General features: G+C 47.9%; 1 protein-coding gene across 1 annotated transcript; it reads left to right on the forward strand.

Annotated features, from left to right (window-relative positions):
- The first annotated feature begins 512 nt into the window (after positions 1–512).
- Positions 513–16,376, forward strand: ZFP64 (ZFP64 zinc finger protein). The gene is made up of 6 exons (XM_032127157.1): positions 513–624; positions 1,348–1,587; positions 3,471–3,632; positions 4,285–4,347; positions 4,878–5,129; positions 7,879–16,376. The coding sequence occupies exons 1-6, from the start codon at positions 573–575 to the stop codon at positions 9,174–9,176; spliced, it is 2,067 nt and encodes a 688-aa protein (XP_031983048.1). The 5' UTR covers positions 513–572; the 3' UTR covers positions 9,177–16,376.
- The last annotated feature ends 1,633 nt before the right edge of the window (positions 16,377–18,009 follow it).

Consider the following 18,009-nt stretch of genomic DNA (forward strand, 5'->3'; position numbering starts at 1 on the left):
AAGTGATTTTGCATGAAGAACAGTAAGGAGCAATTCCTTCAACTTCTCTGCCTGATGACCACTGAGGAACCTGGTCTGGCGGAAGGAACCCATCTCTGCCCAAAGCATGAGATTGGAACGAGACGAGCTTTAATGTCCCTTCAACCCAAACCATTCTGTGAGGCTGCTTTCCACTGCTTCCCCTACCGAAAGTGTCAGCCAGTGTCAGCCCCAAGTCCCTGAAGCCTTGCCGGACAAGTTAAAGCACTAGCCTGAGACTGAGGGCTCTGAGGGAGCCGGGTGCGCCCCGGCCCGCGGCCGCCTCGGCGGGAACGGGCACGGGCACGGCGGCTCCGGCCCCTCCCGGCACGGGCAGGGCCCGGCGGTGAAGGCTGGGGGGCCCGGCACGGCCCGGGGTTTAACCCCGCCGCTCCGCTGCCTCTGGGCCGTGCCTGCCCGGGGCCGCTGAGGGCCGCCACCGCCGCAGCCTCGCCGCCGCCACTGAGCATGCTCGGCTCCCGCACATCCGCCCGCGCCCGGCGGCAGCGGGGACCGGGTCCGGGGTGCCGGGTCCCGGCGGGCTCGGGGCCGCCATGAACCGCGGCGGGGCGGGGGCGGCGCCCGCCTTCCCCGGCCCCGTGCAGTGTAAGTGCTGCGCCATGCGCGCTCCGGGGCCCGCGCCGCGCCAGCGCGGGGCAGCCGGGGCCTGCCCAGGCCCCGAAACCTGAGTAGCGCATGAAACGGGCGGGAGCGGAGCCCGGGAACCTGGCTGGGGGGCGGGGGGGAACCCGGGAATCTGCGTGAGCGCCGCGGGCGCCGGGCGGGCGGGGGCCGGGAAGGGGCGCGGGGGCCCGGGCGGGGGTCCGGGGTCACTGGACGGGGGTCCGGGGTCACCGGGTGGTGCTCCGTGGGTCCTGGGCGGTGCTCCGTGGTCACCGGGCGGTGGTCCGAGGTCACCGGGCGGTGCTCCGTGCGTCCCGGCCGGTGGTCCGGGGTCACCGGGCGGTGCTCCGTGGTCACCGGGCGGTGCTCTGAGGTCACCGGGCGGTGCTCCGTGGGTCCCGGCCGGTGGTCCATCCCGGGTGGTGAATGCTGCATGGGCACTGGGCAGTGGTCCACGGATCCCGGGGGATTGTCCACGCTCCACGGGCACTGGGTGGTGTCCGTGTGTCCCCGGAGGGCTCCGTGCAGCGATGCCGCAGCCACTGGGCGAGTGCCCCCGCGGGACCCCGAGCCCTCTGGAGATGCGTCCCCGCCGCCCGGGGGTCCCGCAGTGCCCCCGCAGCTCAGGGCGCTTGGGCGGCAGGATGTCCCTGTGCCACCCATCGCCATCCCCCGGGCCGAGCTGACCGCGCCGTGTCCCCGCAGTCCCCGGCAGCACCACGGTGCTGGTGGAGCTGACGCCCGACATCCACATCTGCGGCATCTGCAAGCAGCAGTTCAACAACCTGGACGCCTTCGTGGGGCACAAGCAGAGCGGCTGCCAGCTCACCAGTGCCACGGCCGGCTCCACCAGCACCGTGCAGTTCGTGTCCGAGGAGACCGTGCCAAGCACACAGCCTCAGAGCACGAGCAGGACCATCGCCTCCGAGACACAAACCATCACAGGTACCCGGCCCATCGCAGGTGCCCATCACAGGTACCCAGCCCATCACAGGCACCCAGCCCATCGCAGGTGCCCATCACAGGTACCCAGCCCATCACAGGTACCCGGCCCATCGCAGGTACCCATCACAGGTACCCATCACAGGTACCCATCACAGGCACCCAGCCCATCACAGGCACCCAGCCCATCACAGGTACCCATCACAGGTACCCATCACAGGTGCCCGGCCCATCACAGGTACCCATCACAGGTACCCATCACAGGTGCCCATCACAGGTACCCAGCCCATCACAGGTACCCAGCCCATCACAGGTGCCCATCACAGGTACCCATCACAGGTACCCATCACAGGTACCCGGCCCATCACAGGTACCCATCACAGGTACCCATCACAGGTGCCCATCACAGGCACCCAGCCCATCACAGGTACCCATCACAGGTACCCATCACAGGTACCCAGCCCATCGCAGGTACCCATCACAGGTGCCCATCACAGGTACCCAGCCCATCACAGGTACCCATCACAGGTACCCAGCCCATCACAGGTACCCATCACAGGTACCCGGCCCATCACAGGTACCCATCACAGGTGCCCATCACAGGTACCCAGCCCATCACAGGTACCTGGCCCATCGCAGGTACCCATCACAGGTACCCATCACAGGTACCCAGCCCATCACAGGTACCCATCACAGGTACCACCGTGTCACCTGCCAGGTGCCAGCACCACCCAGCCCTCTGCCCCTGTGTCCCCATCACCCAGCTACAATAAGAGTTTTCACATCAGTTGCCGTGTAACCAAGGAAATGAAATAGTGCTTTGCTGCCTTCTTCTGGGTTTGTTATAATAATGGTGGCTTAATTTGCTAATTGAGATACAAGTTCACTCAAAGAATTGCTCAAGTTTATTGTGCTGTGTAACCAGCTTGTGCAAATTAATTAAAATTGTTGATACTTATGAGAAATACTGAAATTACTATGCTTTTTTTTTTTTTTTTTAAGAGTGCTCTTGATGGAAAACAGACACAGAATTGCTGTCAGGCACCCATCCAGACCTTTTTATGTGAGAACACTGCATTCCCTAACACTACTCCCACAACTAATTGGCAGGAAAAATATTACTCAAAATTTCTGCCTATGTGAAGCCTCGAGTGAGGTCCCGATCCTGGAGACATTTAAATAAAATTAGGATTTTGTTCCGTGTATGAAGGTTTGCCTTTCTATATATAGTTTTGTTTTATTTTGGTGTGGGACCTTACTAAACCCCAAATTATTTGACTCTAATTTGGATAGACAGATTAAGGCAGAGGATCTGGAAGAGCACTGAAACAAACTGAATTCAGGGCTCACTTCCAGGAATTTTTGTATTATAATCCCTCAACTCAGTGTGGGTTTTGGGTGAGTCATTTTTCTGCTTCATATTTACTCATCTTTAGAATGAGGACAGTTCTATCCATTTGCCCTTTTGGGGTATAGCGTTGTTTAATTGATTTAAAAGCTGCTACTTTGGCTGTGATATTTTCACCTGTTATTCTTGTGAGTAACAGCTAAAAACAGTAGAGTTGAAAGAGGCTGAGCTTTTTTAACAATTACAAAAATAATTTGTGTGCTGCCTTTTGACAACATTTGCCATATAAATAATGATATTTTTTTCTCATTTGGGCTATAACACAGCCAGAGTTGGAAAACAAATATATCTTTATTTGGTATTTGGAAGAAAAAAACCTTTTTCCTTTCCTTCTCCTCCAGGTAAATAGGAACCCAGGAACAGGAATGTTGCTAGGAAAAAAAAACAGAATAGAGAATTCATGAAACTAGACAATAATTAGATTTTTTTTCTGATTAGAGAAGTTAATGCTCTCACATGAAGTTTTTTGTGTGTTTAGTTTCTGCCCCAGAGTTTGTTTTTGAGCATGGCTACCAGACCTACCTGCCCAGCGAGAGCACAGAGCCTCCAGCTGCTGCTGTCATCTCTACACCACCAAAAGCAAAGTCCAAGAAATCCTCCTCCTCACTGCCACTGAAGAAACTCAGCTGTCTCTACCCAGGTGAGATGGGGGTTGTTCCTTCTGCCTTTTCCTTTTAACATGGAGAGCTTTCCTGTAGTGACACACACAGGAGATTTGATACCTGCAGCAGTTCTGGTGCAGATTTCACAGAATCCGGGAATCTTTTGGGTTGGAAAAGCCCTCCCGGACCATCAGGTCCAACCTGTGCCCAATCCCCACCTTGTCCCCAGCCCAGAGCACTGAGTGAAAGGCACATTTCAGATGCTGAGGATTCATTTCTGCACTCCAGAACTGCAGCACTTTCACTTGAACAGCATTCCTGCATGGGGAGCTGTTGCCTGAGCTCGCAGTTGCACTAACTCAAAGTCTTATGTGGAATTAATTAGTTCCTCCAGCATCCTCTCAGTACTGTAAAGAACATCTCAGATGCTAGGCTGAGATTCCAGAGGACTTGTTCCAAATCTTACAGAAAAGGGTAGGAGTGAGTTGCCTCCAAGGGGAAGCATTAGAAACTCAAGTTCACTGGTCGTTGTTTTAAGTGTGAGTAAACAAGATGAGGAATTAATTTTGTTGTTAACACTCAATTTTAAAGAAAACACTGTTGAAAATAAACATAATTTCCAGAATATGGCAATATATTTTTTTTATTTTGCTAGATTTTCCTGGAATTTAATGATCTTCCTGTTTTCAGGTTGCCAGTTCAAGACTTCCTATGGTATGAAGGATTTGGAACGTCATCGGCGAACGCACACAGGTTTATATTCCTGTATTTCCTTTTGGGTTGGCTTCCTCCTTTCACCTTTTTCACAAAAGCTGTTTTCCTATGAAGTAATGTCTCTGAATATAGGATGTACACATGTCTGTACCTTCTAGTATTGTCCTGGCCTGTGCCTGAGGAGTTGTCTCCTGGGGACATGCCCTGCTCTGGGCAGCACCAGGCACAGACACTTGAACACTGGAGGTTGATTTGAGGCACAGCTAAATTTCTGAGTGCACACCGATGTGATGTGTTTATCAGGGTGCAGTGTGGTGGGAGTGCACACACCTGCTTTGCTCTTCATGGGACAGCAATTCCATGATTTCACTTCCCAGTTCTGGAGTTGCAAAGGGAGAAGGCTCCAAAGGCTCTGCTGCTGTTTGTTGCAGATATGCCCGCAGCCTCGTGTCCAGCTCCTACAAACGAGTCCCTTTCCTAGGCAGCGTTTGGTCTGTGCTTTATCTGTTTGCTTTATCACCACATCCCCACCATGCCAAACCCTGAGTGTGTGAGTGCTGCTGTTGCAGGAGACAAGCCCCACAAGTGCGAGGTGTGCAGCAAGTGCTTCAGCCGCAAGGACAAGCTGAAGATGCACATGCGCCTGCACACGGGCGTGAAGCCCTACAAGTGCAAGCACTGCGAGTACGCGGCGGCCGACAGCAGCAGCCTCAACAAGCACCAGCGCATCCACTCCAACGAGCGCCCCTTCAAGTGCCAGATCTGCCCCTACGCCAGCCGCAACTCCAGCCAGCTCACCGTGCACCTCCGCTCACACACAGGTGGGCTTGGACTCACAGCCACGGCTCCAAAGGCTGGACGGTCACAGAGATGATTTTAGGTCATGTACACGTGCCCAGAAGGGACAGTTTGAATTCACCGCCTGTGAATTATGGGATCGTTAGGGCAATACAGCTCCACTAAAAATACCTGGAAGCAATCAGGTCTGACTCCTGGTAGGCTTTCTTCTAAACGGGTTTTGGAACGCTGAGATGTTCTCAGTGAGCAGGACTGAAGTGGTGCTGATAACTCCCAGGTTGTCTGTTCAATCCTTGCATGGCCCATTCACTTCAGAGCTGGACTCAGTGATCCCCTCTCAATTTAGAATATTCTGTGATTCTGTGATCTAATTGATTGATTGATTAAGAGCATCGAGGTTCTTATCTAAGTCTCTCAAATCTGGTCCACTTTGTTAGAAACACTGAAATTACTTTATAGTTGTAGTAGTTACATCAGTGCAAATGTTAGCTGCCTAATTTAATCTTCCTCGCATCAGTAAAGTAGCAAGGAATTAGCAATTTAAGTTACATGTTTTTCTGACCCTTTTTTGTGGTACCTTCCCTGTGCAGACTGAGGGACATTAATAGGGTAGGATGAGCAGCCAGAACTATATTCTGCCCATAGAATTTTTGTTTTATGGGTAGAAAGCCTCTAGGCTTATAAACTTTTTACCATTTTCTATTTGCATTATTTGCCTAAGTTTCATTTAAATCAGATTTCTCTCCTAGAGATTGTTTGTAGAAGAGAGTTGCTGTAAAGATACTGCTGTACTGTTCACTCTGTGCAGTTGTCTCTATATGCTGTTTTTCACCTAATCCAGGGCGCTGGATTGGTTTCTGTGTTATCTTTTATACATTTGATTAGTTCTGTGAATTTTAGCTGCCAGGTGGTTCTGGATCAGCGATTACTAGATTAGCTTTGAACCTCTTCTACCTCTGATTCTGGATTCGAGTATAAACAACAGCAGTTTGTTTGTGTGCAAGATGGGATTTATTTGGAGTAGAGAAAAGAAATAAATCCCTTGTGCACTGGGAAGGAGGGGAGGCTCAAGCCAGTCTGCTTCTAGTAAAAAAGAATCTTTTACATTTCACAGATGTGCTGTGATGGGACAGGCAGGACTGGCAGGTCACTCTGCAAGTCCCCCTCTTTCTGTTGCTGTATGGATGTGATGGTCAGGCAGAGCACTGGGGGCTGTCAGAACTGACCTGTTACGAACACTCTGGCTGCAGAATGTGGCACATCAGAGCATTTTTGTGCCCTTCTTTCCTGAGTGAGCACCTGGGAATGCTCATGGCTCTCTGGTATTTCCAGAATTAGATTTCTGTGCCATTCAGTATTCCAATAGTTGGGAAGGGATTTTAGGCTAACCTTTCTTTTTGGCATATCAGTTTGTTGCATCTTAAGCAATTGAATTGTGCTAAAACTCAGTCTTTAGTTTTGTTGTTTCTTCTATTTCTCCGAAATTAATCTTTTTTTTGTAAAAGGACTTTTCAATTTGCTGAAAGGAAGGACAATAATTTTGAAAGTAAGCACTTCATCCTTGTTAGGTTGCAAACCTGTCATGCACACAACCAATTTTAGGAGAAAATTAAGATTGGGATGTAGAATATATTGCTTACTGGAATTAAATTAGTAATCCTCTAGAGGGTGAGTGTAATCCCCATTGCTCAGAGTGGGATCATCTACACAGAATTACTTGTTGAACGAGTCACTAAACATCAGCTTCCTGTTAATTTGAGTGAAACTACTCTTAGAATTAATAATCCCAGGGTCAGACACAAGTTTTTATCTATATCGTGGCAGTGTCAGTTAGGGATGGGCAGAAATGTAAAGAAATACAGAGCAGACCACTCTTTAAACAAACAGAACCAGCATGGTTTGCTGTATTCTTTGTCATGTACTGTGCTACCCTGTAGATGAAAATTAAGTCATTGAAATATGAACTGTGCCTTCATCAGCAAAGCAGATAAAAATTCAGTAGCTGAGTGTGCAGCTGAGGCTGTAAAATAAACTAGATGAACAAACAGTGCATCTTCATTAATAAAGTCTGTTTAATATAGATAGTACACCATGTATCTCAATTATTAAACAGATACATGGATTAGCACAGTAGGCCACAACTTGATTTGAAAAATATGCAGCTAAACCTATGACATATGTAGCTGGATAAGCAGATTATGCAAAATTATACAGCTCTCACCAACTCTATAAAATATTAACTTCTAAAATAAATCAGCTATTTGCAGTTTGATTTTTAAAGAGGATAAATGCTTGTTGAACTAAACACACTTTTCTTTTTCTTCCTCTCACCAAGAGTGTCTTAGAACCTAGTAACACAATTCTTCCGCTTGTTCAAAATAATGCCTACATAAAGACTTCATGCTCAGGTATTTTATAGGACTACATATTTTGATTAAAATAAAAAAGAGGGGAATAGTTATTTAGTTAGGTTTCTAAATTTGCTTTGGATTTTTTTTTTAATGGCTTCAGAAAAAGCTCGCTGGAATTGATTAGGGATTAGCACAGCTCCACCTTAACATGGTCATGGATATTGTGACACCAGCCTGCAATAAAAAAAATGCAAAATAATGGTTTAGATGCAAGTGTGTCAGAGCAGGTGATAATCCTGTGTCAGGAAATTTCTCTTGATCTTGAGAATGCGTTGGGAGTTCGGAACAAGGCAGCTGTACGTGGTTCATCCCAGCAGTGGGTCCCGGTGTCTGCTGTGTAACCTGTGCGTTCTGTTGGCAGGAGACGCCCCTTTCCAGTGCCAGATGTGCCCCGCTAAGTTCAAGATCAACTCGGACCTGAAGCGGCACCTGCGGGTGCACTCGGGGGAGAAGCCCTACAAGTGCGAGTTCTGCGAGGTGCGCTGCGCCATGAAGGGCAACCTGAAATCCCACATGCGCATCAAGCACAGCATGGAGAACACCCTCAAGTGCCCCGAGTGCGAGTTCCAGTGCGGGAACAAGACCAGCCTGCGGCACCACATCCGCACGCACCAGCCCGAGCAGCCGGTGAAGTGCTCCGAGTGCAGCTACTCGTGCTCCAGCAAGGCGGCCCTGAAGGTGCACGAGCGCATCCACTGCAAGGACCGGCCCTTCAAGTGCGAGTTCTGCAGCTTCGACACCAAGCAGCGCAGCAACCTCACCACCCACGTGCGCAAAGCCCACGGCGACAAGGTCAAGGGCAAGAAGCACTCGGTGGACAAGAAGGAAGGAGAGAGGCCGAAGCAGGGCGGCTCCAGGCAAGTTGCCAAGCTGGATGCCAAGAAAGCCTTTAAGTGTGACCTGTGTGATGCCTCCTTCGTCCGGGAGGATTCTCTCCGGAGCCACAAGAAGCAGCACAGTCTGTACAATGGCTCCAAGAGCAACGAGCTGGCTGTGCTGCAGCTGCAGATGGATCCCAGCTGGCAGCCCAGTGCCCCCATCACCGTCAGTCACCTCCAGGTGCCGCTCCAGGCCGCTCAGGTGTCCCCGTACAACGAGGGCAGGGTCAAGATCATCGTGGGCCACCAGGTGCCTCAAGCCAACAGCATTGTCCAGGCCGCCTCAGTGAACGTGGTGCCCCCCTCGCTGCTGGGCCCGGGGCAGGAGGAGGTGCTGGGCAGCGGCCGCCTGCAGCTGCTGGGCCAGGTGAGCGTGCTGGCCCCGGCCCCGCCGGCGGTGGCCACGGGGGACGCGGGGCCGGTGGCACAGCCGGCCGTGCTGCTCACAGCCCACGAGCAGGGCGAGGGCAGCGCCCTGCACCAGGCCCTGATCCCCGGGGCCGCCCCCGGCCACGAGCCCCCCGCCAGCCAGGCCTTCATCGCCAGCTCCGGCATCAGCTGCTCCGACCTGGAGGGGCTCAACGCCCTCATCCAGGAGGGAGCCACGGAGGTGACCGTGGTCAGTGACGGGGGGCAGAGCATCACCGTGTCCACGGCTGCCCCCCCTCCTCCCATCTTCTCGTCCTCTTCCCACACAGAAGGCCCCAAGCAGACCTATTCCATCATCCAGAGCGGGGCTCACACGGCCCTGCTGTGTCCCGCAGACTCCATCCCCGATTAGGCACGGGGGCTGTTCTGGACACAGTTCTCTCCCAGGGCAGTGCTGAGCGTGGCAGCAATGCACAGGACACAACTGAAGGCAGGATTTGTCCTCCAGAGCCAAATACCTTCCACGTTTTATTTGTCTGTACACTGAAGCATCTTGTGTGTGAAAAGGAGGATGTGTCTGTATTTCTGTGCCTCTGCTGAAATCAGAGGCCCTGCTCCTTGGAAAATCAAAGCAGCTGTTGCCAGTGTCCCCAAGCAGTGACATCCTCAGAGTATGGCTCTTGTACTGTGCTGCCTGAAAGGAGAAATCCTCGCCTTGTGCTGAATTACCTTCACAGCAGCCTTGTTGTTTGATGCACACACAAAAAGACAGTAATCTGAGCCATTCTGGAGTTTATTTCAGTGAAGCGTCTCTCAGTTCTGTGCTCGGTGTGCATTCACTGCTCCTGGGTGAGCTCTAAGGAACCCCCACTGCTGGGTCTGCTCCAGCCCAGGGGAAGTTTGAGGCGCTGTTCCTCAGTATCTGTAGAAGTTGGTAGCACCTGGCACTTGAAATGCTTAAGCAGAGACCAGGGGATTGTTTTTAGAAAGCAAAAGAATGTTGTCCCTCTCTCAATAGTAACTAACTTCGTTAGCAGCAACACCAATTATCTCTGGCACGGTGTTGTCTGTCAGAGGTTGCCTGTGAATTATAGAGCAAAACAACTGGAAATATATTTTTTACAAACACTACTTACCTTTTGTTTTTATTTTGATGCTGCCTGTTGGGAGTTGCGTGGGTGGTAAAAGTGCATTACAGTTTGGGTCTTCTTTCTATGTTCAAGGGGAAAAAGGAAAAGAGTGACTTTAATTTAAAATTTAAAAGATGTTCTAATCCGAGGTCTGTCGCTCCAGCAGAAATTCAGGTTGGATCACAAGGAGATGGTAATTTATTACTATACAATGGACCTTTCTCTAATGAAAGAATTCCAGGCTGTATTTTGAACTCTGCAATTGCCTGTGCAAAGGTACCACAAACTAAAAGCAGTGAATTGTCCCATACTCGGTGGCGTGGGTGAGCTCTGCAGGCAGGGTTTCCTCAGCTCCCAGTGTTCCGTGTCATCCATAGGTGGTGCCAGAGGCCCAGGGAAACTTTGGAGTTGCTCTGGCTCCTGGATGATGTTTCCTGTTTAACACTTCCTTGTAAAAGCATTTTAAATTCACTTTTAGAAGATGTTACCAGAAGCTCAGCTGTAAAAATCTCGCTGTCAATTCAGATAAAAAGCTGCACATAAAAAGAAATGTCCAACGTTTTCTACAAGAAGCAGATCTGTGGCCAAAGCTTAATCTCACAATTCATGTTAAATTGTTACTCTTTTACTCCCTGTAAATTAATTTGCCCTGTTCGTAGTTCTCAGCTGCAGAATTGTCAGGCACTGCAAGAATGATAAAAACCGAGGGATTTTGCCAAAGCTGCTGGTTGGAACTGCAGTTTGTCTGTGCTTGCCCTTGGCCAGGGGCTGCAGCCCCACGGCCAGGAGTCACCTTCAGTCCAGTGTCACACAGCGTGCACAGCTCTGTTATCTGCACTGCAGCTTCTCAAAAAGCCTCGTGAAGCCTCTAAAGTAGGAAACCGGTAGATTTGTCATATTGTAAAAACTCACCTTGGTTCTGGTCCTGTGTGGGCCTCAGAGATGAACAGGAAAGATAACAAAATTGTGTGAATGAATAGACAAAGTGCTGCTTCTTAACGTTGTTTGGCTGATTGCATCATGTGAACAATCTAGAGACTTCTTTCCTCCACCCTGAGAACAAAACCCAGCTGATAACCGAGGCTGACACGGGGGCAATTTATTTTCAATTTTCTCTTCCAATATTCTGGCTTTATTTCTGTGTGTGACAGTAACGGTCTGTGTTTTGGAGCTGGCAGGGGCAGATTGTTTTCATCTCTGATGTTCACTTAATACATTCGTCGTTTATCACAGAACCGTCGCAGGAGGGAGCCGGGTAATTCAGAACAAGTGTCTCTTGTAGAGTTCTCCTGCTTTTGAGCACATGGTAAATAAATCCTATCCCTCTGCCCCAGAGTTCTGCCATGGCCTCAGAGCTCTGGAGCAAGTTGTCTCTTTCCAGGACAAAATACTGGGATGGCTTTTTGTTGCTGCTGCCTGGAGATCCCCAGGCTCCCCTGGTAAGTGCTGGGCGCAGGAGCAGAGCTCAGTGGTCCCACCGTGGGTGCTGCTCACACTGCACAGCCCTGGCTCCCAGAGGGAAGTGTAAATAAATTTGGATATTCCACCCCAGCCCAGCCCTGGCTCCCAAAGGGAAGTGTAAATCTGGACATTCCACCCCAGCCCATCCCTGGCAGGCTCTGCTCCCGGCACAGGCCTTTTCCCAGTTTGCCTGTGGGGTCCCAGGTGGGAGTTTATGGTGTGTCACACCCTCCCTCCTCTCTGGGGATGAACCTCTGCCTGATCAGAGATCTGAGGTTACGCTCGGCAAGCAGAGGTGCAAAACCTCTGTGCATTCCCAATAAACCAACCCAGCTCCTGGGCCTTCCCAGCCCTTTGGGGTTTGTTGCTGCTCCTCCCTGACCCTGCTTTGTAAAGCCAGACCCAGTTCCACGTGAGCTGATCCTCCACCAGACCTGCTCAAATGTGCTTTCCTCCTGTGCTTTTGTGAGGCAGAAATACACAACAGGGAAACAATCTGAAGAAAAAACGTGTCTTGGACACCTTTAATTGTGTTTTGGAGAAGCTGGTTCTGACTGAGCCCCAGCTCAGTGTCCCCACTGGGGTCTGAGCAGCACTGAATTAAACCTTATCAGTGCTGCTGTATTTTTTATGTGGTTTTGATGAATATTTTAGCTGTTATTGGCATCAAAATGGGAGATTCCTGCTCAAAACCAGCCTCAGTTTGTCCCATGCACACGGGAAGTTCCTGGATATGTCCCAGGAAGCACTCCTGGATGAGGGGATGGGATCAAGTCCTCACCTCAGATGAGACCTAAAACCAGCAGGACTTGGCCCAAAGCTTGCTCCTTTGGGAACTGAGGGAAAACCAAACTTATATTGAACACATGTGGGGCTTGCAGTTGAAAAATTGTAATCAAAATAAGTCCCAGTCCTTTTGGGAATGAGCTATTTATTGGTGCTGTCATCTGACTGCACTGGAAAGTACCTTCTGTTGTGGGCTTTAAAATGTCAGAGGCATGCCAAGACATTTTTTCTCTACAATACAAAGAACTGGGGAAGGGCGCTTTTTTTAAATGTAGATGCCTTTATTTTATTCTGTATTTCTGATTCTTGATTTATTTGTGTTTGAAGTCAAAATATAGTCAGTCATCTTTTTTGTACTGTGATGCTCTGGTGACTGCAGAAATACTTTCTGTGTTCTCAATGGCAAGACCTCTATCCTATAATTTCAGGAATATTGACTGGATACTCTAATGGCCTTTTACATCTCCAGTTGGAAAATCTTTAGCCTTGTTATTTAAATTTTAAGAAGAGAAACCAATATTGTTAAGAGGAACTGATGTCCCCTGTCACTTACCCAATGACCTTTCATGAGGTGATAAAGGTTTCTATAGTGACCTGAGGAAATAATGTCTCAGGTATCACTGTGAATTAAAAGTCTGGCAGGAAAAGCTTTCTTTTCTCTCTCTCAGGTATCCAGTTCTGCCTTTGTCTTTATTCCAGTTGCTGGACATAGAGAAGGACTCCTAAAACATCCAGTATTTGGTTACATGGCTGTCTTTAGAGGCTTCACAATGTTGTAGGGAAGGAAGAAAGTCCATGGCAAGGCAGAGGTGGATTTTTTACAAGCTGTGTCCACGGGAGTAACACACTGACGTTCAGGGTGTGCTGCTGCAATGCCACTGGATTCTGTACCCTGTGGTATTATCAGCTAATTAATTCCACAAGCTGCAGGAGCTGTGTTTGCCTCTCTAAAACCAGGAATTATGATTTATTGCAGATTCAGCTTTGACAGTTTAAGTTCCTCGATTCAGACCTTGTGTAAACTTACCTTTATTCTGAAAGCGAAAGCTCTGAGGTGGTGAGAGAGTGGCTGCATTTTGTAGGTAAAAGTTGAACATGATCTGGGAAATAATTAACTGAGGACCTGGAGAGTGGTTTGAGGTGTTTTAATTTGGTTGTTGTGTTTTGGTTTGGTTTTATTTTAAAGACACAAGGATGCATTTCTGCCTTCTGTGCTGCTGGATGAAACAACCTGTTATCAGTGCCTTTCAGTTTATCAAACCTGATGTGAGACACCTAAAAACGGCTCGGAGAAACCTCCAACGTTTTCAGCTTGATTTTTGATGTCTTTCAGAATGAAGGAAAGCTGATAAATCTTTGTGCTGTCTGTATTGGCAGCATCTGAAATAAAGGCTGGCCCTGGTCACTCTTGCTCTGAGCTGTCAGACAATTTTCTATCATCTTGCTTTCCAGCACAGACTGGGAGCTCACCAAGCCCTGGGCCCTCACCTCCCTCTGCCTGCTGGTTGTGTTTGCACCTTTTAAATGTCAGACTGTTAAAGAAAAGACCCACCCCACACCTTTTCCTAGCACAGATCAGGGCTTCCTCCTGCCAAAGTGTGTCTGCACTTACTGCTGTTGGCTATAATTAATTATTCTATCAGTAATATGTATTTGCACTGGAGTTGTGCTGCTGAGTTCCCCACCTGGAGAAGGTGACTGCCCTCAGAAGAATATTGTGAGGATGGGAATAACTTGGATACCTCGGTGATGAGCGTGATGCAAATACCCAGATAGATCCTGGAGATAGTCACATCTCCTGATGGCCCAGAGGAAAATTTCAAAGAACAGGAATGCATAAAGCTCAGCTGCATAATGCATAGCAGTCATAATTAATAGATTAAAGTTCTTTGTGAAACATGCTTTTTTATTCTAATAAAGGGAAGGGACAAATGGTGACACGGTTTTAGCAAAACAGCAGCGTAAGATGCCACGTTAGAGTTGTAAAGCTGAAGAGGTGATAAAAATGTGCCTTGGGTTTAAATTTTTACAAGACTGATGTAAGACCTATTACCTTAAATAGCACTTTTCCTCATCTCTGGATCATTCTGGTTCTCAAAGTACACACAATTGCTGGGGGATTATTAAAACCTTGCCAATCCTTGCTGCTTAGGCCCTCCTAAAAAGTTCAGAATTCATCCTGTGAATCACTTTGCCTTAACAATGTTAAATTTTGCTTTTGTTGTAAAATCGTGGAGATCAGCCATTGATAGAACTTTAATTGGCTGGGGATGTTCATGATTTTTTTCCTTTAAAAAAAAAAAGCCTGCCAGCAAAATTGCTTTTTGGTGATGACTCTGCTTGAAAAGTGCTCTGCAGGGGCCCATTCCCAATTGATTATCTTTCACAGCTAATAGCTTCAAAGGCTATTTGGTGGACAGTCCAGTTTTACATTTAAATGTAAATCTCGATAGCCTTGACAGACTGATGATCAGAGAAAAGGGAGGTAAGACCAGTAAAATAAATGTTCAGCTGGTATAACTTTCACCAGCTCCTCCAGGAGCAATTGTAGTGAAATGGAAATGGTTGCAGTTTGACAAAGCTCTTCGGAGGGGATGGTGAGTGGAAAGTTCCCTGAGAAGATGCAGCATTAATAAGTTGCTGAGTGGCCTGTCAGCCCTAAAAGTTCAGTCCGGTGTCAGTGGCTCCTGTTTGTGCTGCCTTTGGGGTCAGGAGGGAAGCTCAGAGCTCTGGGGCCGCCTGGGCAAAGCCAGACTTTGGGTGAAGCCACAGTAGGGAAGTTCTCTGGCCGAGGAAGGTGAGGACACGTGTGGGTGGCTCAGTCCTGGTGTCCTGGTCATGGGAGAGGTGTCCCAGCTCCCCTGGGTCAGGGGGTGCCTGGCAGGAGCTGAGCTGGCCCTGCCTGACTGCAGTCTGGATTTGACAGCTCCTAAGAATCCCCAGAGTGACTGATACGATTCTTACTCCATCCTCCCTGGGAGAAAAGGTGGACAAGGAATTCCTCGGCTCCCAGACATCTCAACAGCTGCGAGGAGCTGCCTTTTTTCTCATTTTTCATCTTTGTTGCCGTGAAAACAGCACACAGACACTCACTGCTCATTCTCACTGCGTAGTCCTCAGAGCCAAACAAGTCCAGAATTTTCCAGACTTCCAAAGGAAGGGACAGAATGTTCAGTGTAGAACCCATTGAGAAACGGGAGATCAAGGAAGGAATGTCTGTCTAAGGAAAAGAGGGAGGTGGTTTTAGGGATACCTGGGGATGGGATGAGAGTACAGAAGGTGTTTGTCCCAGGAGGGACTGGCACTCTGGGAAAACACCCCTTGTCCTCGACTCTCATTTTCCTATGGATTCCTGGAATCATCTACATAAGGTAGAGAGAAGAAGAGAATGCTCTTGTTTAAATTAAGTTTGAATTCCTCTCCAGTGGCACAATATTCCTGTGCAATGGAGTAAAGGGCATCTAACCCTATATTTTTTCTTTTTTCTTCTTTTTTTTTTTTAAACTTCTACCACTCTGTAAATCCTCTGCACCAAATCCCAAACTCTCTTAGGAGTGCTGGCCAGCACACTGATCATGGTAAAATGGGATCAAACCCAGGCAAAAACGCACCTGCCTTTTATTTGTCCTTCAGGACAGCACCATGAATTAACAATGATACCCCCCCAGTGAAATCATATCCTCCTTCCAATACCAAATTAATCAAAATTCATGGAACATGCTTAACAAAACCTGACACATCCTCCCCCATTTTTTATTTATTCAGGATGCACAAAGCCAAAGAATCTGCAGGTCCAGAGACCCCATCAGCCCTGTGGAGAAGGTTTGTGCCATGGCAGAGCTCAGGCTTTGGGATGGTTTGGAGCCTGATGGGGCGGGCAGGACGGGCAGCAGAGGAGGGGCATCCCTGGCACAGGCAGGGTGCAGGATTTTGAGGGAAACCCCTCCAGGTGGACACAGGGATGAAACCCCAGCTGGTTCTTTGCAGTGCCTGAGCCCCAGCTGCTACAGAGCAGTGGCAGCAAAGCACTCAAATTGGAATGAATCCTCTTTTCCTCCCCGTGTAGAAAAGTTTTTAATATAAATCCAGCTATCAATCCAGTGGCTATGAAAAGAGAGGATCCATAAAATCCATGGGCAGAAATACAAGTCTCTATTAAGCTCTGAATAAATTATCTATGTGGCCACTGAACTTTGTAGTGATCTTTCCATTGACTTCAGGTCAGATCCCTCCTTAAAATCTGCTTTGCGATATGACTGGTCCAGAAACCAGAAACGAACAGAAGAAAAAACTTTACTTGTTCTTTCACCTTTTGGCAGTTTCCTGCTCTGGGTTGAGCTTTCACAGATTTATTCCAGAAGCCTTTGGCCCATTCATGCAGAACTGGTCTATTTGCATGTGCAAATTTCTAATCTTTGCCCTGTCTCTGTTGCGTTGTGTGAGTTCAGTTTGTGCATTTGGTAAATGGAAATACTTGGTATTTGGAGAAAAACTGGGCCACACACAATTTTTCTGTTTACTATAGCTAACAGCAAGTAGTAAGAAAAATAAATAAACAGACATGTTCCCCATTAAATCAGTATTAATTCATGCAGAAAATCCACTTCATCAAAGGTTTTCCATTTTGTGCCTCTCCATGTTATAAAGATGTTAATTTCTTTAAATCCCGAACACTATAATTATTTTAGCTCATATTTTGACACAGAGACTGGACCATAAAATTAAGAACATTCCTCCCTTTCCTTCTGCATTGCTATTAGTGGGAAAAAGTTACAAAACAGAATTTCCTTGAAGAGGACTTCCCAAAAACTTTTACATTTGTGAACATTTAAGTGTCATATATAATTTAAATGTTGAATAGAATATACTGTATTTATGCTAGATAAAAATCTGGGCGTTGATTAATTTTCTGTGTCCTGCTTTGAGCTGTTTTTCTGCAGGAGGACGGTATCACTGTGGCAATCAAAGCAGTTTGGGGTATGGGGCTGTTTAGCATCCTGCTGATGAGTTATGCCATCAATACCAAACTGATTTCCAAGATAAACCCAACTGAGGCATAACAAAGCCCAAGTGATGGCCAACTGTGCTTATGTGATCATCTTACAGTGGTTACACAGCTCAGAGCTGCTTTTATCACTGGCCTGGTGATGCATTTATTGTGGGCTTTGGAGAGAAAAGGATTAAATTAAAAAGGCATCGTGGTGTTATCAGCCAAATTCTTCAGTTCAGCTCCTGGTTGTTAAACGAGTTTCTCAGTTTACACCGAATGAATGTAAGAAAAATGGAAGCAGAAGTGATTTGCTAGAAAAGCAAATAAATTTGGTTACAGTTACAGAAGGAGGACGTGAGGCCCCTGGGCGAGCGCATCATCTCCGATGTACAAACAGCTGCTAATCTTATCAATGCAAAGATGCCTTCGTGCTGCATTTAAAAGCCAGCTGCCTTTATTCCAGCTCCCAGTCCATTGAAATCTGCTATAAATACCTACTTTATAACACTGACCCAATATATAAATTGCTCAGTTCAAAAGAAAAGCTTTTTTGGAGGAAGGGGGGAACGGAGTAAACGCAGTGTGTTGTAAAAGCTAAGTGGTTTTATTGGCACTTTAAAATACTCTTTTCTGCTGAACTCTATCAGCTCTGATTATATATAACAACAGTAGTTATGTATTAAAAATGTGTGTCAATAGTTCTGGTAGCACTGTGATTTGTCATTTGTGTGCCAGAGGTCCCAACAGGCTTGATTGACAAAATCTGGCCATGGCTCAGAGGGATCAGACAGGGGGGATGTGTTTGGCTGGTAAATTGATAAGAGCAACCATCTCAGTGGTTTAAATAAGGAACTTCATCAAAAGCCAGTGCAGGCTGC

Source organism: Corvus moneduloides, chromosome 17, assembly GCF_009650955.1.
Source record: "Corvus moneduloides isolate bCorMon1 chromosome 17, bCorMon1.pri, whole genome shotgun sequence".
NCBI classification, from domain to species: Eukaryota; Metazoa; Chordata; class Aves; order Passeriformes; family Corvidae; genus Corvus; species Corvus moneduloides.